The sequence below is a fragment of the Elephantulus edwardii genome, unplaced genomic scaffold (genome assembly GCF_000299155.1).
Source record: "Elephantulus edwardii isolate Elephantulus edwardi_28Jun2011 unplaced genomic scaffold, EleEdw1.0 scaffold00124, whole genome shotgun sequence".
Lineage (NCBI taxonomy): Eukaryota > Metazoa > Chordata > Mammalia > Macroscelidea > Macroscelididae > Elephantulus > Elephantulus edwardii.
The window spans coordinates 5,648,721-5,673,061 of NW_006399874.1; the positions used below are offsets into that span (position 1 = coordinate 5,648,721).

The 24,341-nt window shown below is 37.4% G+C and overlaps 1 protein-coding gene across 3 annotated transcripts in view; it reads right to left on the reverse strand.

The window, feature by feature from the left end:
* Nucleotides 1-350: 350 nt before the first annotated feature.
* The window catches only part of DST (dystonin), a 674,592-nt gene continuing 650,601 nt past the window's right edge, over nt 351-24,341 (reverse strand). For all 3 annotated transcript variants that reach the window (XM_006893143.1, XM_006893142.1, XM_006893144.1), the window contains 12 exons: nt 23,719-23,907; nt 22,028-22,157; nt 18,489-18,652; nt 17,530-17,692; nt 16,442-16,596; nt 16,234-16,308; nt 15,909-15,926; nt 12,274-12,391; nt 9,796-9,995; nt 9,134-9,244; nt 2,665-2,788; nt 351-1,382 (listed from right to left, as the gene is read on the reverse strand). In XM_006893143.1, coding sequence (XP_006893205.1) covers nt 1,120-1,382; nt 2,665-2,788; nt 9,134-9,244; nt 9,796-9,995; nt 12,274-12,391; nt 15,909-15,926; nt 16,234-16,308; nt 16,442-16,596; nt 17,530-17,692; nt 18,489-18,652; nt 22,028-22,157; nt 23,719-23,907 — 1,710 coding nt within the window. In that variant the 3' untranslated portion in view covers nt 351-1,119. The remainder of the gene's footprint in view (nt 1,383-2,664; nt 2,789-9,133; nt 9,245-9,795; nt 9,996-12,273; nt 12,392-15,908; nt 15,927-16,233; nt 16,309-16,441; nt 16,597-17,529; nt 17,693-18,488; nt 18,653-22,027; nt 22,158-23,718; nt 23,908-24,341) is intronic.

Below are 24,341 nucleotides of genomic sequence, written 5' to 3' on the forward strand. Positions count from 1 at the left end.
TTTATCTGTAAAAATGTCATAGACATAAGAATCATTTAAAACAAAAACAACAAAAAAAATCACCAGAAAAGGGTTCACTTTAAATAACCAGGTATCCATATGTTCAAGTGAATATGTTTTATTAAATGCATACTAATGCTTTTCTATAGTATGTGAGTATACATAATAAATTAAAATGTATATATATTTATTAAATATAGATAGTAATACCAGAACATGATTATTTCAGATGAGAAATCAAAATAAACCCATTTTTAAGTATCTTTTGGTCACTCCAAATCGATACTACTCATAAAAAAATACACTGCTTTTTCCCTGGGGGGGGAAAAAAATTAATTCCATAGCAATGTAGTTAAGGACATGTTTTTATTTCATAGCTTTCTGCAAGCAAAATTGCTCTGATACAAAATGAGTTCAATGATACAGGTGCTACTGTCCACTCAAGCAAAAGAAAACCTCACATTGATATGAATGCACTTTTATAATTATATTCTTACAGTATAATAGGTCTAATATCCAGGACTCCTCTGGTCTTATTTAAAGCAATGGCACAGAAATGCTGCAAGGTACTTGAGTATCATAGTACTGGCAAGGGCTTACCATTCACTTCCTGTGAGATCTTAGTCAGGTAACTGCTTAAAGAAGTGTGTGTGGAGGTGTTTGCCTTTCTGCTCTTCATTTCTCAGTGTACATTTATAAATAATCTCAAAATAGATCTGTTTTGTGTGATTTGGCTTTTTAGAGTTTCCATAAAAAATAAATTGTCATGAGGTATCCTTCATGTGAGCCACTCATGTGGTGACCTGGCCGACAGGATGCAGACTTACCTGTACATACAGTAACTGATTTAGTGTTTGCTCTACACATTACAGTGCAGAAATGTTAGTTCATGTTCAACTGTCTTCCCCCTCACATATGATGTGACTTTAACTCCCGAGTATTTTACAAAAAAAAAAATTATACAAATAAAATAAAAAGACAAATACACATATAAGGCCATCTGCAGTGTTTTAAACTCACCTCTTAGCCATATTTCACAATTATTTCTACATTATATCTTACATCTTTCAAACTTAAATAAGAAATTCTCATGGAAGGGCCATGGTGGAACCAATTGCACTATCTTTTTGAGGACTTTTCCAATTTGCTGGCAGGCGACTTCCTCTGAGGGGTGGGGATTTTGGAAGGCTTGGCTGTGGATGGTCGAGAACCTGCTCGGGGCGTAGGTCTGTGTGTCTGGGGAACAGTTTCCACGTCTGAGCATACGGACTGAATCTCTGAAATGTCAAAGTCTGATGCGTCACTGCCTCGGCGGCTGCTGGCCCTGCTTCCAGCTTTGCTTCCGGCTCGACTTCCTGGTCGACTGGGGGTCTTCTTGGAATCTGAGGAGAGAGCGTAAGGATGAGTAACTCTCACTCCTGGGTCTATTTGTAACCAATCCATGAAACCTTTCACCTCAATACCTTTTCCTGACACCTAGGAAATTACTCAGAGATTCTAGAGGATCTATGATTAGGATCATATCTGGAAGCCACAGAGAACCAGCCTGACATTTCATCACTGTCAGCACCCTCACTCTCAACAGACACACATTTAAAAAGCTAAACTTACAGAGAAAAGGTTTAAGACATTTAAGACAGGATTCCATTTACTGCAAGCAGGCATTAAGAAAGGGACATACCTGTCACTTAAAATTAATCTTTTCCAAAGTTGACAAATACACCCAGGGATGTGTACAGAGCAAATGTGGATCAACTATGACGTTCTGTCCACTGATAAGTAAATCAAAGCATCCAGGAATTGAAATGATAAAACTTGCAATGTTAAAGCAGCTTCATGTTCCTGAGCTTAGGAGCCTAGGCCTTATGCTCACTATGCAGTGAAGAAATTCAAGCACCCAGGAAAGACTGAGTTTTCCAACCGTCTACGGTCAGAACTGGTGGCACTTCCAGGCAAGGAGCCAAGGCCTACTAGTTTGTAAAGCTATAATACTACTGAAATTCCTCCCGTTCCTGTCACATTCTCATCTTTTTTTTTTTTTTGGTAGGTATTTCCCCCCAGAGGATCTTCTTACTATTATTACTATTATTCCCCAGATTCATTTATCTTGTGCCTTTACTGACAGAAGGAGCCTCTGTGGCATAATGTGTAAATGGACTGAACTGCCGGCCTAAAGGTTGGAAGTTCAAACGCAACCAGTTGCTCTGCAGAAGAAGAAAAAAAAATGGTGGTCTTCTCCCTTTTTAGATCTGCAGCCTTGGAAACCTGATGGACAGTCATCATGGGTTAAATCAACTAGATGGCAGTGCACTTTTGTTTGTTTACTGGAGGACTCGAGTACATTTCAGGCAGTTTGGTGGCCCAGCGACAAGGAAATGTGCTGCCAGCCCAAAGGTAGGCAGTTGGAGTCCACCAGCTGCTCCATTGAGAAAGATGGCAATCTCCTGCCATGTGATTAGGTCTCTAAAAACTGGTTAGACGGTCTGCTGTAAGTTGATTCCAAATCTACGGCAATGCATGAATGAATGTCATGTAAAAAAGGCAAAACCAACACAGCATCCTCAATCAGGATTTTCTTTACCAGTTAAGCAGGAAAAAGAGGGCTTTCATTTTTTAGATCCAATTGCAAAACCCACTAATGAAAGAGACGTGTATCAGACTCACCTGCAAACTGTGTTCGGACTCTGGATGCTGCAGTTGTGATCAAGCCGCTGTCGTCTCCAGAGTGGAAGCCTTTCCCTGATAAGTAGCCTGGAAGTCGTAGCTTACTCCCTTGTATTGGTGTTCCCTGCATTCAACCAAGTAAGAAGACATTTCAACACAGTGTTCTGCTTCACTGATAAGGGAAAACTTTCTCGCAGACCTCTTAAGGAAGGGTGGGGAAGATAGTTTTCAAGTAAATGCACAGATTTCTCACTTGCTTTTCTTCCCTAATTTCAGACCCAGAACGCAAAGGCAACTTTTAAAGAGAAATATAATTACCCATGCAAACAAACACACAAAATGTAGATTCCCCAAAGGATTATCAAACTGATGGTAAGGGGAAAGGAGAAAAGTTAAACTGTGAGTATGTTAGTACATTTCAGACTATTAATAAGTATTACAGAGGTAGGAGAGTGTTATATTAAATGTCACATAACACTGGTACTCCTACATAGACGGAGCAACGAAGCTATCACAAATAACAGCTATTCCTATCCACTGCTACTAAATGATGGTCACTGCTTGGTGTACACAGCAAGACAGGGTTGTGAAAAAATCTGCTGTCAATAAACCTTTTTCAGAATGGTGAACTAAGTAGAAATTTTTTTAAAATTGAGATAATGACTTGCTGTTATGCAACACTGAGGCAGAACTGACTCACAGCTGACCCTCCAGCAGGTTTTCAGAGGCAGTTTAATCACACAGAAAGAGACTGCTCATCTTTCTCCCACAAAGCAGCTGGTGGATTCGAAGTCTGTTCCTTTGCGATTGCACTGTAGCTTTGTCACTAGGCCACCAGTGCTCCCTGAATAGATACTACCATTTAAACATACTTATGTGTAAAAAAAAAAAGGTGTACTGTACCACACTTCTTAGATCCCTCATCTTCTATGGTCCCTACGTACAAGACAACTAGCACCTCTGTGGATAATTCTTTTAACATTCTTAGAGGTATTTAAATGGAGGTTTGACCGCCTAGTGGTAAGAAGCTGTGCTGTAATCCCCAAGGGATGCAGTTCAAATCCACCAGCTGTTCAGTGGGAAAAAGATGGGCAGGTTCCTCCTCTGCAATTTAAGGCCTCAGAAAACCTGATGGAGGGGCAGCTATAAGTTGGTTCTAACTTGACAATACACAACAACAACAATAACACAGGCATTTAAAGTGACTATAGTTTGTGTAAGATTTTTAAGTCCAAATAAACGCATTTCTCCCTGTTTACAGTAACATTTAAAAAATAAGTTCAATGTTAAAAAAAATAAATCTGAGAAGTCTAAGGGAAGCTGACAATATTCTTCTTCAATGAAGTCAGTCAGGCAGCGACTTGGAAGAAATTAATCCAAGTATGTGATTTTTTTCAAGTTAATTTTCCCCTGTTAGCTTTAAATGTTTCATGAGGCATATGTGACTCTTTTTGATACCTTTAAAAGTAATATCCACATTATTTATTTACACATATTTTACATATTCAAAGACATAGTCTTTACATAGAGTCTGTATACAGTCTATTTTATATAGTCCTTAGGTTAAGACCTAGGCTTACATGCAATCAAAGTTATAAACTAAATCCTTAGAGCCTATTATACCAAATATTTAAGGTACATATAATGGCTAATAATAAAAAATGAATATTACTTTGTGACTTTTATCAAAACATAATCATTACTCTTATGGTCTTTACATGCTAAAGATGCATTATCATATTTAGAAGTGTCCACTTAATGTTTTCTTATTAAGAGAAAGGTACATTTTATACTGAGTCAAAAATCTGTCTAACAGATATTCAGGTTTCAACTGTACCTCACTGTTTCCATTTATGTAGAAATTCACATTAAAGATAGACCTGAATGGAACTTGTTTGCAATCTGGGGATAGCCTATATATAATGTATATAGAATAGACAGTAGAAAGAGAGGAAGACCTTCAATATATATTTTATATAGTTGGGAGCCTGGTTGACTACTGGGTAAAGAGCTGCAATGCCAATCCAAAGGCAACTGGTTCAATATCTATCTATCTATCTATCATCTATCTATATCCTGCCAACATGGGCACAGCCTCTGAAAACCTGACAGAAGGTCAGCTACGAGTTGGTTCTGACCTGATGGCAATGAATTGAGTTTGAGTGTAGCAGAAGTTGAAAGAGTACATCTAGTAGGAAGAGAGGAAGTCTCTCAGTAAGATGGATTGACACAGAAATTGTAATGGCTCGAGACTGTTGGAGATCATAATGATGGTGGGATATAGGGCCAGGTCCTCATCTGTTGTTCACAGGGTTGTATATCACAACAACAATAACATAAAAATGTAATTAAAAAATACTTTTAAACATTGTTATCGTTGTGTACTGTCGAGTTGGAACAGACCCATAGCTGACCCCTGGAGTGGGTTTTAGAGGCATTTAATTGCCCGGGAGGAGACTACCCGTCTTTCCCCTGCAGAGCAGCTGGTGGATTTGAATTGCATGCCTTTGGGATTACACCACAGCTTCTTGCCTCTAGGCCGCCAGAGTTCACATTTTTAAACATTAGCTACAATTCACTCTAACTTAATCATAATCTTTTTACAAATGAGAAAAAAGCCAAAGGAAGAAAGTGATTTGCTCAAAATTTGACAACTATGGTCAGATATAACTTCAAATGAACCCAAACAATCCTGGAGAATGTGAGGTTTCTATATACTATGAATAATACCACTCAAGGTGGCAAATCTTATCACCATGAAAAACCAAAAATATTCTTCTCAGAACATTCGGATTCTTTTGATTTCATTGTCACAAATCTTACCCAGCATTCGTAAAATAATTTCACAGGATACGGTTGGTTTTGGTTGGTTTATTTTGTTGTTTGAGGTTATTTGACATGAAATACAGTTTTACGTGAGTCAAAATAAGAGACTTGGATTTGGAGGAGTCTCCTTTCTTCAAGATTAGTATCTTTTAAGATTTTCAACTTTTGCTACAATAGATCCATTACAAATGACAGATCTCCTAGTTGTAATGTATGTTAACTATTCTCCTCTTGAAAGGAGGCATAAGAATACAGGGCATTATACATTATTTATCCCCTCTTTTCTTATCTTCCCCCCAACCCTGATGTCAGTCCTGCACTGAAACAGATGAGGGAGAGAACTGTTTAAAAGGGATATATGATTAGGTATTATTGTCATGACAAGAGTCCACAATGAAAGGTGCATAGTGGAGTGGACTGGGGTTGGAGGGATTGTATACCAATGAAGGAATTTTTCTTTTACTTTTCAAAGAGAAGAGTGAACTGGGGGGGGGGGGAGGGGGAGCAGCGAGAAAAGGGCAACAATGAATGAATGAAAATCCAAAGTCTCTGTAAACTTTCATTGAAATTAATTAAAAAAATTGAAAAAAGAATAAGGGGCAAATGGAAATGAAGAGGAAGGATTAAGGAAAAAGCAAAACAATGGCTTATTTCTGTTCCTATTCTCTGATTCATGAGCCATAATTTCCACAACACTGTAAGAGTAATGAGATTTTCTCTACCTATTTTTATTGTATTTCAACCAACCAATTTTGGGTTGAGAATGCAAATTCTTCTTGCCCACTAGGCCACCAGAACTCTTTTCTTATTGTATAGATGAAATAAAATGATAGGTATGAGAAAGCAGTCTGTAATTATAAAATACACTTTGAAGATTATATATGACTTTATACTAGAATCCTGTCCTAAAGGTTATAATGTGTATCTTAAAGATGAAATGACATTAAAAAAAGATATTTAGTAACTAGTTTCCTTAAATATTGTGATTCTAAGCAAATACAAGATCATCTTGCATCTGTTTTTTCACAGAGAATAATTTAGGAACAATTGTTAAAAATGATACACTGTTGGCTTTCAATTCAAGGCAAATATCTGATGTGTGATATTTATGGGATGTTATTGTTGTTAGGTTCCACTGAGTCAAGTATGAGTCATAGCAACCCTATCAACAAAAGATCTGAAATCTGTTCCATCTTGTGCCATCCTCACAGTTCCCGACACATTAGAGCCCACTGAAGCAGTCACCATGTCAATCCACCTGACCAAGGGTCTTCCTCTCTGCGGACTCTCCACTCTCTTCTAGCATCATGTCCTTCTCCAAGGAATAGACCCTCTTAGTAACATGCCCAAAGTATGTGAGGCAAAGCCTCAACATTCCTGCTTCCAAAGAACACTCTGGCTGCAGCTTCTCAAAGACATAGCTGTTTGTTCTTTTGGACACCCACAGGATGTTTAGTACTCTTCTCCAACACTACAGCTCAAGGGCATCAATTCTTCTTTTATCCCTTAATTGACTGTATAACTCTGAGATGCACAGCAAGTGATCAGAAGATTATGGTCTGAACCAGACACAACTGAGTCTTCAAATGGACATCATTGCTACTCCATAATTTGGAGAGGTCCCTAATTGCAGATTTTCCCAGTGCAAATGCACCTCCATATTTCCTGACTGCTGTTACCAAGGGGGATAATTGTGGATCCAAGCAAGATGGAGCTGTTGACAGTTTCTATCTCCTTTCCATTCACCATTATGTTGCCTATCGGTCCAGCAGTAAGAATTTTTGGTTTCCTGACATTGAGATGCAATCCATATCAAAGGCTGCATTCTTTGAGCTTCTGCAACAAGTGTTTTAAGGTCTCCTAACTTCCAGCAAGCAAGGTAGTGTCATCTGTATAATGAAAATTATTGATGAGCCTCCCTCCAATCCTGATGTCACATACCTCTTCATAAAATTCAGCTTCTCAAATAATTGGCTCAGCATACAGATGAAATATGTATGGGTTGAGACTACAACTCTGATACACTCTTCATTTTAAACCATACATTGTTCCCCTGCTCTGTCACACAACAGCCTCCTGACCCAGGTATAGTTTTCACATGAGCATAATTAAATGGTTTGGGACTCCCATTTTTCTCAATGTCAGCCACAACTTGTTATGATCCACAGTCATACGCCTTTGCATAGTCAATAAAGTACAAATAGATATTGTTCTGGTATTCCTTGCTTTCAGCCAGGATTCATCTTGGAAGACTCTTGTTTAACTCAATCAGGACCTGGTGGGTCTCTATTTAAAAGTCAAATGTGTCCTGCCTAAGAGTCTCCTGTATTTGGAGCTGCTTGTGTGAAGTAGTTAGATTCTGACAGGTAGGTTATTTTGATTTAACTGAAAGTTGGGTGTAAACTGTTTGGTCAATTTTTATTTAGTTAACAATCAATTTTAAACTGATTGATTGTTTTGATTTAGTTAACAATTAACGGTGGACTGGGAACCTTTGTTTAAATCAAGCAGGACCTTTAAATACCTTTGTATTTAAAGTCAGTTGGGCTGAGGGTGTTAATTGTGTCTAGGAAGAACATTGTTCTAAGTGGTACAGCACTTGTCTGTAAAGTCTGCTGTACTGAGATAACTTTGGGTTTCTGTGATACTGAAAGCTGTGCCACTGGTATAAAAAAATAACATGATTAAGATATACTAGGAAGCAGAATGGGCCACCTAATTCTTAAATAATAGGCCTTTGAAAATCCTATGAACACTCGAGGAATGAGGATAGTTATAGGAGCGTAGTGGTAGAGCTTAGATTCAAAGTCAGCTGAAATGAGGAAAAACAGTAACAAACATTGCTTAATAACTGGAACATGGAATGTACACAGTTTGAATGTTGGACAACTGGAAATTCTTAAAAATGAAATGGAATGCATGAACATTGACATACTAGGCATACGTGAGATGAGATGAACCAGCATGGTCACTTTGAATCAAATCATCAAATGGTATTTACCAGATAGACTGTGATAATATTTGTATCATCTGAGCATATTGCCTCATATATATTCAAATCTAATAATGCTACCTTGATTACCTACTTCAAATTAGGTTCTTGCATAGCTAAGTCTTTCTGTCATGAAGACTGACAACTTGAGAATATGTGCCACAGGTGCCCACAGTGAATACTCAATAAACTTTCTTTTAATTTAGGACATTTCCTTACAAATGGCACTTTACCCAAAGCTAATACTTTGCGCCTTGCCTGTCCAAATCATATCTCACAGAAAAAGCGTAACATCTCCCTAAAAGGACTTTTAGTTAGGACTGGGCATAATCTCCTCTTTTAAATTCTTGAGAGAAAACTGTAGTTAAATATGAGCAAGAAAACAACAGAAGTGTTATAGGTGTGCAAGTGAGAATATTTTAAGCTAATAATACTCTTTTAGTCAGTTATAAACTATCCATTTGTTAAATGACCCTTTACTCTCAAAGTTGCCAGGAACTACGGAGCTGGTATCTATTGAACAGAACTCTATTCAAAGGAAGTAGTGTTAACAAAAGAAGATTTTTTTAAGGCAGTGGAGGGATAATGTTAGTTGTGGTCATGTCAATGAAAGAAGAGACGGTTAGACTAGAATCTGGGGCCTTACAATACCTCTGTAGATGACACGGCAAAGTCTGGGCACTCTGCTGGCTTACAAGGAGTTGACATTTTGCTGTTTGTCAACCATGGTTTACCATAATTGCGTGTTAAAGGATGGAGAATCTGTATGGAACAATGGTAAATCAAATGGAAAGGAGAACAGGTGAAAAAAACAAAGCCACACGAAGAGATATTCAAAGCAAAGTGTCACATTTCACAGTAAGGATGGGTCAAATAATTAAAAATATATGGAAAAAGCTGAAAAAAATAAAAGAAAAAATATATGGAAAAAGCTGATGACAAATCATACACTCAAAAAGAAGAAAAAAGTGAAGGAAGCTTCAAAAAGAAAAAAAAAGTTGGATGGCAACCAAATCCCTAAACAGATAATCTTTATAAACTCCATGGCAAAAGCATATATTAAAAAACCCCAACTATCCATGTACATATGTTTTATATCTATTTACACAGGCCAAAATTTTTTGTCTTGTAGCCTCCACAGACATTATACACATATGCATACCCATACACTTTTACCATTTCCCATATTGTGAGAAGGGATAGATAATGAGGAAAGCTAATCCTCTAAACTCTAGACCTATAGCATTAAAAAGTATAATTTAGAGATACTGACTGCTAAGAAAAGGAAAACAGAATTTCCTCCTGAGTCCTACCTTGGGTGTGCTGGTGGTAGGGACTTGTGGAGAGGCTGCCTGGCCAGCCTGACTGGACACAGATGTAGAGCGGTTGGGCGAAGCTCCCCTGGACGATGGGCGGGATCTGCGGCCCCTGGGTCGGAAGGCAGCCATGCCCTGACTGGCACCATCTGCTAAAATGAACTTCTCGCGCAGTTCCATGTTGGTTCTTCCCTTAGCTGGGTCACAGACAGACGCAACAGATAAAAGAAGGAAGAAAGGGGGGCTCAATCATTTGCGTGAAGAGCCACCATCTGGCACCAGGGACCACTTTGAGGAGTTCAAGAGCATCTTTTTGCCATGCCAACTCCAACTCAGCATAACAAAAAGTTAAATGCATTCCTTTACAATGCATTCCTTTTAGATACAAGTGAGTTTAGGAAGGAGAGGGGAAAAAAGTGTGCTTCTTCTAGCACTAGACACCAGCAAGAATAACCACTACTTAAAAAAAAAAAGTCAGCATGAAAATGGAAAGCCCATGCTAAAATATTGTTAATCCATCAGTGACTGATGCCCACATGGTTTCATTGCCCTTTCACCACACTGAGAAGACAAGCCAGTAAGGCAGGGACTGTGTCGTTTGCATGTACTACTGAGGTAAGGAGAATCCCAGTTATTTTAACATTGGGGTTAATTACACAATAAGAATTAGACAGAGCAAGAGATGGTTTGTTAATTATGATGACAACATATAATAAACTTCCAGATTTTTCACTTAAATGAAGCAGCTAGTATTTTAATTGTATGCCTTCAAAACTCTGTTTTACCAACATGCAATTAACAAACACCAGACCCAAATACCCATGAGGTAATCAGTGATGCAGCACTCATACAAACACATATGCACACAGAGAACACTCCACCAGAACCAGAGAAGCAACTGTGTTAGCATGTGTTTGATCACTTATGTAACACCTGCATTTGCAGCACACTGAATGTGTGTCAAATTTTCAGAACTCAAATTTGGAAGCACCAGCTCAGTGGGATATGAGTTAAGCCATATGCAAATGGATGAAGCATATTATTTTAAAACAAATCATTGAAGCAAGAATGGAAAAGTAGGGAAGAGAAAAAGAAAGAAGGGGAGAGGAAAAGAGACGGGTTGCCAACCTATAGTAGGCTGAGTAGTAGTAATTGAAGAGTTTGATTCCGAACGTAACATTTTACTCCCATGATGATGAACTAGAAAAAATGACACAGGATACCAATCACATTAAAGAATACTGTTAGCAAGAGGAGAAACAAAGTACAGTAGTTGACTATGCAAGAGGTGCTCAGATCAGGCCTTTAGCACACATTTTAGAAGAATGCTGCATCAAGAAAGGAAGCACTCAAAGGTTCAGTTCAATAAGGAGAATATCTGGAAGACTGCTGCAGACAGACTAACTTTCCTAAGCAATGCCACGGGGCACTATACACATCCCAACTCTTTTCTTCCAATAAATTAGCTACATAACCCTGCAGTATTTTCAAATTATTAAATAAGGCTGGATATTCTGTCACGGTATATATTTCACTTGCAGAGAGCAGGGCTACTGCATATGGGTTATTACAGTCATGGTAGTCTTAGCAGAAAAGTTTTTTTACTACACGGATACATCTATATGCAGATGACAGTACAGAAACCAACCAGCCGCAATGGAGAAAACCTATCCTTTTGCTGGGTAGCACTTAAGGAAGCATGGGCACAAATATTTGCCATTTTTAAGACTGAAAATGAGCTCATAGGCTAATCAAAATGTTACCTTTTTCCCCCCAAGTAAGAAAACTGGGCCTGGACAGTAAAAGGAACTATACATTACAGTTTGATAACTATATGTGGATCAATTAAGGATTTAAAAGTTGACATCAGGATCTGGAAAACTAAAGTAATATAAAAGCCAGGCTAAGCCTTTAATCTTAGGTGGGTAGATAAGGAGAGTGTTATTTTTAATTTCTGATTGGTATTTTCCAAGCAAGGGTCAAGTTGGCAATACATTTTTAAAAATATTGTTTTTCCTACTTAAGTTTTGTTTCATAAAAACTTAAGTGTTTTGAAGTGTTACTTTACAGTGGGTCTTTTGTTTGTGTTTTTTTTTCCCCAGAATTCAGTATCTCAGTTTCCTTCCCTCTTTCTAATGATCAATGAAATCCTTTGGTGTATGTGTTTGTTTTGAAATTCACAGAAAAGAGGGTTTCATCAATGAAAACTATTCTAGTATTTCCTGCCTACCTATTTCATGTTTAACCAGAGGAGGGGGAAAAAAAACCAAACCCAACCAAAACAATGAAAAGAACATGGTTTACATGACCATCACAAGTTCTCCGAGAACTTCAGCCTGACAGAGCTATGAAACAATTACTTACTATTTGGAGTGCATGATGCAAATTATACCTAGTATGATTCTGCAGCTAGAAAATTATAAAGAACTGACACGTTTTCAAAGTGTTATTATCTTGACATAAGCAGTTTCTTACCCCTGCAAGGATCATTTTTCACCAAGAACTCATCAAGTGCCATCCATCCGCCTCCAACACGGACCATCACCGTGCTTCGTAGGATCCGAACGAGCCGCAGTTGCTGGGAGTCTCCAAACTGTGCAGATGAAGAAAGAAATCCTCTAATTGTCAATAAAAACCCAAAGTCACAGGGGATGTGCAACGTCTAGCAGCTTAAGCAATCAGTTTTAATTTCTTGCTTTAGTACACAGCGATTAGTAAAATCTAAGTAAAAGGAGTTTGTAACAATTTGCGTTAGATGTCTGCATGCAGGTTTAGCCCAAAGAAAATAGTCTGAAGAAAAGACAATGGTTATCAAGTGTAATACTAAAGTTTTAGTCTAAAAAAATATCTTTCTTTCCTTCTTATAAACTACATTAGTAAGGGAGAGCTGAAAACATCCTCGATTAAGGCAGCCATGAAAATAAACACTGGTCAACATGGTCAAGGCTCTATGAAACAAGATGATTGTAAAGAAAATACCATAAATTTATTTCTCTTTATTGTTACACTGTCCATTGAAATTTGCCAAATAAAATAATTTAGTCATAATGAATATGATCAACATTTCAGCTGATTGTAATCTCTGTACCTCTAACGATCTGGTAAATCAATCAGTTGAAAAGCATGGTGACTGTGCCACTCTATTGTTGTAGTTAGGTGCCATCGAGGTGATTATGACTTATAGCAAGCATATGAACAACCGGTATGATCCCTATCCTATCCCTGTGCCGTCCTCACACTTCCTGACACACTCAAACCCATTCTGCAGTCACTGTGTCAATCCATCTGGATGAAGGTCTTCCTTCTCCCCTTCACTGTCCTTCCACCTTTCCAAGCATGATTTCCTTCTCCAACCAATAACTTCTCCTAGCAATATTCCTAAAGTACATGAGATGAAGCTTTGTATCTGTGCATCCAAGAAACACTCTGGCTGCACCTTCTCCAAGACATATCTGTTTGTTCTTTTGACAGCCCATGGGATATTCGGCACTCTTCTCCAACATCACAGTGCAAAGGCATGAATTCTTTTGTCATCCTCATTCATTATCCAGCTCTCAAATGCACAGCAAGTGACTGGAAAGACCATGGTCTAAATCAGGCACACCTTAGTCCTCAAAATATTATCACTGCTCCTCAATAATTTGGAGAGATCCCTGATTACACACTTTCTCACTTCAGGTTACACTAACGCTGGACTAGCCACTGCCAGATACATTATTAGTTATGTAGCTTTCAAATCCAAAAAAGTTTCTCTTAAAGCCAATTATATCTTAATTGTCTCGTTCTCACTGCTGGTGAGTTGGACTTGACTTATAGCTGGCTTTCTATTAGGTTTTAGAGATTGTGAATCATATGCAAAGAAAATGTGTATCATTCTTCCTTGGAGTTGCTGATGAATTCCAATCACCAGAGAAGCCCTTTGGTTAAAAGGACAACTCCCTATGGATTATATAATGAGAATACTAAGAATCAATAAATGACTCCTATTTACTGAATTTGCTACAGACTCTACAAGTCCTGAAAATAACTTCTAAGATGACAGATTGTCAATGGATTTTATTTTGAAAGCCCATGAGAAATGACTTAATACTTTTAAATCATTTCTAATAGGTTAATAACTTAAACCACCACGTTAAATTTCATGGTTGCCAATGCAGCAAAAAACCACAGCAAAATGAACATAAAATTGTAAATAATAGATTCTTTGAAAGATAAATAAGATACAATTGTAGCTTTGGTCCATTTCTCTGGGCACATGATGGATAAACAAAAAAAAAAAAAGATCGAGTGACAGAATCCTAAAATAAAACCAATCAAGTTCCATTCAAGATCCTAAAACGCAGGAAAGCATGTAAAACGCACCAGCAGGAATTCATGCATTTTACATCAAACTGTTTCCAGTCACTGCTTCTAAATCCATTTCTGTAACTAAGACTTATTTTTTCTAAAACTGAATTTGGACCTGAAAATGTGAATTAAAATTCGAAACTCAAAATCTATATTGATTTTTGTTAGAAAAATTTCTGTGCTGCTAATAAGCAAAGGGAAAGGGGGGATTTAAAGAAAATTACCCTTAAGGAACCAGATTATTGAACCAGGTAATTTTGGTCCAAGATTATTATATTCAAATCAAACATTTTGCAGATATAATCTTTAAAGAGAATTTTAGTAGTAAGTTTTTCTAACTACTTTCGAAAGATGGAAGTCTCAATTATAACAACTTAAAAGTATACTTTGGGAAGGTATTCTCCAAAGAACCAATATTTATACTCATAATTTCCTCACTCATAAGGCAAGGAAAAACAGAATGATGTTTATTTTGTGCTTCCATGAACGCAACACTTTTGAGACACGTAGTTCTTCTTAAAAAAAATAAAAGACACTATCTCAAATGCTGGCTCAGAAAATATCAATAGAAAAGTAATCTTTTAAAGTATTAAAACTAATGAAAGTTTAAAATTCCATTTTAGTAATAAAATACTTGTTTTAAAAAAAGTATGTTTGGTATAAAGGATGAAAACAGACAATTTGAAACTTCAGCTGAAAAACAGCTTAAAAATCAAAAGGCAGAGCAGTATTTGATATGACTGGTCAGATACTGATTCTTCACAAGAGCAGAGTGTTAAGAATTAGCTTCCAGGGGCATGCTCAAATCACTCTTTTCTCTATTCTTTAGTTTTTAAATTACGATCATGATGCTTCACCAACAGACTGTTTACACTGACTTAAGTGTGAGGTTTAGGGAGCATAAAATGTGATTTTTCAAATGTCAAGATTTATAAGAGATTTTAAAATACCAAGAATTCTAAGAGAGAAGTTTCTTCAAAAGGAAGGGCATTATTGGAGATTTAAAATATCTCCTCAGAGGATGCAACATAGTATGCTGTCGTTGTATGTTGTGGAGTCGGACCTTACTCCTAGCTGACCTTCTAGCAGGTTTTCCGAGCCTGTAGACTGCACAGGAGACTAGCCATCCTCCTCCCATGGAACAGTTCGGAGATCCAAACGGCCTGCCTTTGGGTTGGCAGCACAACTCTTTACCACCTGCTCTTTGTCCTACTAATCAGTATTGTAGAAATAAAGTATGAGAGGGGCTTTGGAGAGACACATTACTTGTGGTGAGTAGAGTTAGGGGGAGCCCTTGGACTGCTCCACTTTTCCTTTGTCATTGTCTGGAGTTGATCCTTCTCTCTTATTACAATATGCCCTCAATGATTAAATACCAATATCAATATTACATACCAATACATCTCTACAGAGATGTGTAGAGAATAAAATTTGTTTTCAAAAGAGCAATGGCATAAAATATATACTAGTACTGTCAGTACATTTTGAGATCAAATACCGCATTTATAAAACTGTAGCCAGACAGGCTACAATTTTATCTGGTTCACTTAGAAGTAATTTCCTCATTTGAGACACGAGGCAAAAAGGAATCCTGGATCAAGGACCCTTATAGCGTTTACAGAAACACCACGCCAACCAACAATGTAGTAGCTAGGGGAAAAGCACGGGGAAGACTGGCCATGGCAAGCTTTAATGACTATGCATTAAAATAAAAAGATAATAATAATTGGGAATTTGAGAGTACATTCCACTGGTTTATATACCTGATTTCCCAGGAAGAACTGACAAAAAAAAAATGAAAAATGGGAAAAAGTTAATTAGGTCAACACAACTTTCTATACGACCAGAACACACACACCCCAAGGACTTCTAGACAGAATATCTCGTTCAGAAACGTGTAGGTGCCCAGTTTCCCAACTTCACACGAACATTTTCTCTACTAATTTCAGAGAAATCTTTGGATTTCAAATTTGTGTGCTGAGGTGAATTAAACGATTAGGATTCCTAGAAAACAACATAGATTAAATTGAACACACAAATTTAGCTTCTATCCTTTTGCAGAACTATCAAACTGTTTTGGAAACTTACCCTGTATTTGTTATCTCCAATCTGTTCAACTTGAAACCGCTTTGCACATTTACACTTAGCTACCTGCCTTGTCACCTGCCAAAACCAATGATAAAATTAGCTTTAACTTAGGCATCACAAAGTGGAATCCTTACAATTTTTGACACGACAACCAAACACGGGAAGAAATGCAAAGGTGATAGTTTGTTCATGGCACAGCACGCAGTACCTCGTCCTCAATTTTGTCAGCATCAGTGATGGGTTTATATGCATCCTTATTGGGGTGAAGGGCTGCCACAAACTCATAGTAATCAATATAACCATCACCATCTCTGTCAAAGATGTCTGCAACGGCACTCATTTCCAAGCGGCTGGTCGGGAACTCTGAAAGTTTGAAAATAATTGTGAGAAGAGGATAAAAGTGGATGTTCATTTTGCCTCAAGATATTCTCAACTGAACATTTTAAACCTGAGTATCTCAAGTACGTGGTGGGATTTATTTGGAGGTTGAACACTGGATTTAAACTAGCATGGCAATCAAATATATTAAAGATCTATTTAAAAATTGATCATCACAAATACATCAATTTTACATGGGACTCAAATTTATCTGTAACTACATTTAAGATGAACAATATGAACCTGCTATTTTTGTAGGTGGAAAACATTAGCAATAACAAATGATGCAACTATAGGAGTGGTCTGCATGAAATCTAATTTAAGAATGTCTTTCAGTGACATCTAGAAAAATTATGCATGCACGATCAAAGTATTAAATGAGAAGGCGACATCTACCTTTAGAATGTTTTTATTTTTAATTTTCTGTTTCTTGGACTGTTAAGTCAGAATGTGAACTCAAATAAAAAGACAAGAAGGAATAAGGAACTTTAATTTCTTGATTTCCTGTTACGAGTCAGGAAACACAAACAACCCAAGACTAAAATGTTATTAAATTTATTATACTAATGAAGACACTGATGTAGTGGAGTGAAGACACACATCCATAGTTAACAAAATTACCAAGTGTGCCCACTCTGATGTCACAAATCTTCTTACAGAAATTATTTATTTTATGTCTATACAATCAATGATTTATTCACTGCAAATATTTTTTCCTCAAAGTTTGTATTCAATGGCATTATGTTTAATACAATGTATTCCCATATATTGTGTTTCATAAAATTCATCATCATTGAACTATGTCAACCTTAACTTCCTAGTCAAGTAAAAGCACAGTTTTTATTAGTAACTTAAAAATTTAAACCATGCTTACTTGTTTAAAATTTACATCTGTTAGTCATCTGTCTTGGGACTTACTTGAGGAAAGAATTCCATCGATAAACTCTTGCCGCGTTATTTTCCCATCCTGATCTTTATCAATCCGCCTGAAGAAGTCCATCACGCGAGATTTCTTGTGATTCATCCATCGCATGTATTTTTTTCGCCAGATGTCAAAATCAAAGTTAGCAAATTCTCTCAGCTGAAAAGGGAGAAAGGTTTTTGTATTTTTTTTAATGTTAATTCAGTGCACCAGTCACTGTATCAACAATGTCACTCACAATGATTGTATCTTATCTTATGGATAAGAGTGTATCTTACACTCTATCAACAATGTTATTGGTAACAGTTCCTTAGGGGATGCACATAAATTCCCCATTTTGAGAAAAAGCATGATCCTGAATAGGGAACTCAGAAGCTTTTTCCTCCTCATAAAGTTTCACTAAGTTTTCTGCAAAACAACAAACTGAAAATTCCTGATAATGCCCAAATCCCAGTGGAGGGTTGCTTCCCAGCACCACAGTGGGTACTCTGTCCACTGCCCAGCACAGAAGCTCTCCTCAAATCTCTTTCATTCCCATTCCTATCAACCATTTTCTTACTAACTTCAGGTTTCTGAAAATTTCCCAGTTTAAAAATCTGAACCTCTAAATTGCAAAATCACAGAAAACATAAAAACAAGCATTATAAATAATGAATTTTGCCAGCAAACATACATTAACCCTAATCTCGTCTTAAGGACTCAGTCTGTGATTGTATTAAAATATATTTCTTTGCTTTATGGGTTCTGTAGCTCCAAACCCCTTAACTACATTTGCTCATAAAAAGGAATATATGTACATTATCAATTTTAGAGGTAAAACATATGTTCAAAGAGCCTCATTTGCTTACAAATTAACAGAAAATTTTATTTTAAAAATCCATTTTATTTTAAAAATCTGACAATGAGCTATGCTGATTAAGGACAATGACACCAATGAGTGTACGAGCTTTCTAACCTCCTCCAGTCTGTCCAGAGCGTCATTCAGCTTCCTCCTCCTCTCCAGCGCAAGGAGCCAGACCTGCTGCCACTTGCTCACCAATAAATTGACCCTGGGATTCTTGGTTTCTATTTGTGCCTGTGATCCAGAGGGATATAAACTTGACGCAGGGAAGCGTTTTCCTGTGAAAATACAACTTCAATTAGGAAGGCAGAGTTTCATTAAGGTTTGACTTTTTTTTTTTTGTTAAGACTGGATCAATTTTGTTAAAAAATTTTTATTTTATTATTTTTGTGTGATTGTAGCGTCAAATCAGATCTGACTGGTACAGGAGGAGATTATCCCTCCTTCCCCGGCAGAGAACCTGGTGGATTTGAACCGTGCACCTCTGGAATTGTAGTTGCAGCTCCTTACCACTAGGCCACCAGAGCTCCCCAAGACTGGATCAATTTTTATGCTTAAAATAACATGTAGAAATATCTCAATTTAGATGATATCTAATGCCAGCATCCAAATACCCTGTTTACATAAATCGGAGAAATATCTATTTGCACGGCTCTTTCAATATTATCAAGTTATGTGAGAAAATTTATGTCTAAAACATTTTTCTGGCTTAAGACATCATTTCAATCACACAGAAGGACGGTATGATCCTCTTCTTTTGCTAAGATAAAAGAAATTGCTTAGTGAAGCTGGACATATTTTAGAACTACAGCTGTTCCTGTGTGGCTCCCATCCTTTTTTCCAAAAGGGGTAAAGCTGAAAGTGAGAGAAAGTAGGGCACATTCGCCTTACAGTCTCATACCCCTATGTACTGCCTTACTGAAATTTTTCCTTGTTTCTCTAGCTATTTTTCATAAACTTTCTATAGCCTCTAAAAGGAATCATCTAAAACATTTCCCTCATCTAGATACTTGGTTATATGTGGCATTAAAAGTCACTGATCCGTTAAGGTCTCATAGAATGTTAGTGCCGTAGTAGGGATCTGTCTGGAATGTTTAACTCCCAACTGGAGCTATTTATAACTAGCAATTGCTCCTGTGGCACAGAGCAGAACATGCTGCACTGCCATCCAAAAGGTACACAGTTCAAGTCTGCACATGGGTAGTCTTTTCTCAAAATTTAAAGGCTCAGAAATCTGATTCAATGGTACTAGTTTTTGTTGTTTTTAAAAATATTTACTAAAAGAAAAAGAATTACTGAGTACAAGGGGTTGCCAGGTTACCAAAGAGACCGACTGCTAACTGTTATCTTGAAGAATGTGTCAGAACAGATGCAAAGAGTTCTTGGGTAGCCTTACTTTAGTGAAAAGGCTGAAATCTTCTTGATGATTTAAAAGTTGCATAAGCGAAAAGTGAAGGTGTCCGTGTTATGAACAGGGCTTAATATAATCATTTCCAAATGGTGATATTTTTCTAACACTTTAAATGGCAAGTATGAGTCTTTCTAAAGCTGAAAGTCACCAGGGGGCTGCCTACATTTACATTAAGCCAGAAAGCACACTATGTACTTCATGTGCGTTTTTCATGTGAGCCTCAGAAGAAACCAATAATGTCATGATTATCCTCATTTATAGATTAAGACATTGATGCTCAGAGAGATTAAGTAACTTTTAAAACATTTTATTTCCCCATTGGGGTGGAGGTTATGGGGAGGTTTGCATTTTCAGTTCTTAATCACTTTGTTACCTTGACTTTTTGTGCTGGGACTGAAGTAACTTTTCTTAAAAATTAAAAGGAAAAAATATTGAGGCACATTAAGACACATAGAATATACAACTTTTGCTTTTGTTTAATCATCTCTAGGCTCATTATTTTGGAATCAGGAGTGGCATTCACTTCCAATACAGCTTGCCTCCGGAAACCCTATGAACCCTGGAGAAAGGATGAAAATTATAGAAGTACTCAGGTCTTTTGTTCATAGGGTCGTTATGAGTTGCCTACGGCTTGGCGACACTTAACAACAACAACAGGCTTATTATTAATATTTTTAATGTAATTTCTGTGAGTCAAGGAGAAGCCTTAGTGGTGCAGTGGTAAAAGTGGTCAGGGGCTAACTTTGCACCTTCCAGATGCTCCTTAGGACAAAGATGAGGCAGCTTGCTTCTGAAAAGATATACAGTCTTGGACTTATGGAATAGCTCTACCTATTTTGCTGTATACGGCTGCTTTAACAGTGGTGTTTCAGTTTTGTTTGTTTGCTTGTTTAATTGGGGATGGGGTGGATTAAGGTAATATATGAAGTAAAATAGTGTCAGCTCTCATACGTACATGGGCACAATCTACCCTATTGCTGCTTGTTAATAAATAGGATTGTGAACTTTATCCACTTGATGGCTATTCTCCCCCCAACCCCATCACACTGATAGAACAAAAAGGGGCTAATTACAAAAGACTGATGATTTCTGTTTTTGTTGAAAATCACACAGTTTCTTCTAACTAATTTTAAAGATATACTTTGAGCAAACGAAGTTATATACAGAGACCAGGATATATCTTTTCCTTGATTTTTAAACAAGTTGCTAACAGTTTTAGCCGATGTATTCCATTAAAGAAGTCTTTTATACCCAGAAATTATTCTATCTACTCATGGGCAGCTGATCTTTCAAAAGGGCTATAAAACATTAAATGTGAAAAGTATGGTCTCTGGAAAGATTGTGTATCCATTTTCAAAGAGAAAAACGAAGATCCATACCTCACACTGTATAGAAACACTCAATGGATAAAAGATACAAAGAAAAACCTAAAGAGATAAAGATCATCAAAGAAATACTAGGGGGAAACCTATGGGCTCTAACTTATAGCATAAAAGGACTATCAATTACAGAAAAAACACAAATAGCAGAGGGTAAGCAAGATGAATGGGGTTCTCTAAAAATTAAATTCTCATGTGAGTCAACACACTTGTCTGAGTCAAATAGAATCTACAAGTTAGTAAGAAAATATTAATCACTGTTGTTTGTGCTCTTCAGTCGGAACCAACCCATAACTGACTCTCTAGCATGTTTTCAGAAGCAGTAAATTGCATTGGAGATGCCCATCCTTCCCCTGTGGAGCAATTGGTGGATTAAAACAATGTGATTCTTTGAGATTGCAGCACAGCTTCTTACCACTAGGTCACTAGAGTTCCCATTATTAGCTACTGCTATTGTTGTTGTGTGCCATCAAGTTGGCACTGACCCAGAGCTGACCCTGCAGTGGGTTTTCAGAGTCAGTTGATCGCATGGGTGGAGACTGTGCAGACTTCACTCATGAAGCAGCTGGTGGATTCGAACCATGTGCCTTTGGGATCGCAGCACAGATCTTATCACAGGCCACCAGAGCTCAGAGAGATGCAAATCAAAACAACAATGAGATATTATCTCTCCCCAGTTCAGTAAGCCAGAACATAACAAATGAATGAAAAGACAAATGTTTGTGACATAAAGCTCATATATATAGAATGATATATAGAATCCCTCAGTTTGTTTCTAAATTTTAAATGACGACTTTGCTAGGAAAGAAAACTAACTTCCTTGCTTAATCACGTCTACTTTCAAGAAACTGATCATTGCATACTTCCTGCCCGTCCCTTGTCCAGGACTGGGATATGAGACTGTAACGTGGAAGGATCAGCTGCTCTCCTCTTATAGGTCTTGGTAACTTTATCTACATCAGGCTGCTTCCGAGTCATTTCTTCCATGAAGGTCTGAAATGAAACAAATGACTCCAATTACATAAAATAATATTAGAGAAAATCACAGTTAGAAATGAGCAAAAATAACAGGAGAAAGGAGCCACGCTAGTCTTTCTGAAATAGGGGAAGAATCACCTTTTACTCTAAGGGGGGGATAAAAATATTAAAACCATCGTAGTGCAGTTTCACTACAGTGAAGGATGTAAAATATTCAGCTTGCAAAGAAAGTAAATGGAGATGGAACTTAATGACTTGTTTAACTGCCCATGCATGGGTGCCTCTGTGTGAATAACCAAAAGAAACACTAACTAATCTTCAGTATCTACTGCTTTTCTCAAAGACTCTCAGAGAGGATAGGAGAACCCTCTAAATGTTGGTTATGATGAAGCAAGTAGTTAATTGATCTGACCCTTCGGAATTCTCTGTGGGCATCTCACCAGAATCTCCCAAACATTTACGATGGCTTTGATACACGTAAGTATAAATCATCCACATTAAATATGGATATATTTTAAATGTGTATAGTAACACCACTGAGGGTAATGCTAAGTAAGGTTACAGTTTAATAGATATATTTTTAAAAGACTTGAGTATGTTTTGACATCTCCTTTAACGTAGTATCACTGACTAAGTATTCTTCTATGTGGAATGTGTGGGAAGAGCTGAGAGAAGCCAGGGACTGTTGTAAAATATGGGGGACGACCGAGCTTGGAGGTGAAGTAACATATTTCTAGAATTTTTGTTCCAGCAGGGAATGCTGATAACTTAATCTCCCTGATCAAAGAGAACATGACCTGAGATACTCTGTAGCCATTATAGACCCTACAATCTGGTATCCTAATCAAAATATAATAAGAAATGTTAGCTGCTTAATTAGGCCAACATTTCATGTTTCCCTTTGTAAATATACATCAAACAATCAAACAAATAAATAAATCTGAATTAGTGTGATGCCCTTCACTTCAGAGATTAAAACAAGACATTGGATGGTGTCCTCGAAGCACTAACTTCATAAAGGCAAAGGAAGGAGTTTCGTGAGGATCACAGAGGGAGAAGAGAGACCATCAAAAGTAAGTAACTGTAAAGAGGTAAGTTTAGGACAGTTGTAGAAATAGAAACCCAGCTGCAAGGAGCTGAAGATTATGTCTGAGGAAACAAAGCTCCTAAGAACAAAGCAATCTTTTAAGAAGATGGACTTTGAAAGAGGAGGGGAAAAAATCTTGAGAAAATAGCTAGCTACCAGTTGCTACCAGTTGCTATGGTCATAGAGACCCTGTGAACAAAGGATTGGAACCTTGTCTCACCCATTACTATCCCAGCCTTTCCACTTTGTTACAAAATTTCCAACCTATAGTGACAGTGTCTTAGGAAGTGCAATCAGGGTGACTCCTTAGAGGCTAGCACGATGAAACTTTGTTTTTCATACTTTGGGCATGTTGTCAGGAGGGGTTAGTCCCTGGAAAAGATATCATGCTTGGAAAGGTGGAGGGTTAGTGAAGAGAAGATCCTCAATGAGGCAGATTGAACACAACAACTGTAACAACTAACAGGGCTAGGATTCCATCTATTTTACCTGGTGCTCTGCAATGAGGGCCTTCACTTCTTCTATCTCCTGAGGGATAACCTCTTTATCCTTCTCACTGAGTGTTGTTTCAGCCCACTGCAACCAAGCCAGCAAAGCTTCCAACAATTCCTGTTTAGCAATGAGGCCAGCCAGTGCACTTGCCAATCGCTGCTGATGCTGCTTCGCCCAGGCCAGGACCTATTGGAGAAATACAAATTTCTCTGATTTTCTTCCAACTCAGTGATCAGTTTCATTGTTTAAAACACACAAATAAAAAAACATGTAAATTAGAATAATTTTGGGCTCAACCTCTAACACTCCACCCATTTTAAATCCTGTCAATTGTGTCAAGACCCAACTTGTGGAGACCTGGAAGTCCTGATGATAGTTTGCCACAGGTGCTAATCACTCAGGCTTTTTCTGCCACATGTCGGTATACCAAAGTATTATTTAACACGTTGCTGCACGCTTAAATTGACGACTGTGCTTAGAAACATTTTTTTTTTTGCCGTCATTTGCGGCAACGTGTTAAAAGACCAAGATCGCTTATTCCATGCAGTGTAGAGTGGAAATTCCAAACACTAAAATCTTAAATACACTGAAAATCTTGAATTCACTTTTGTCGTACACCA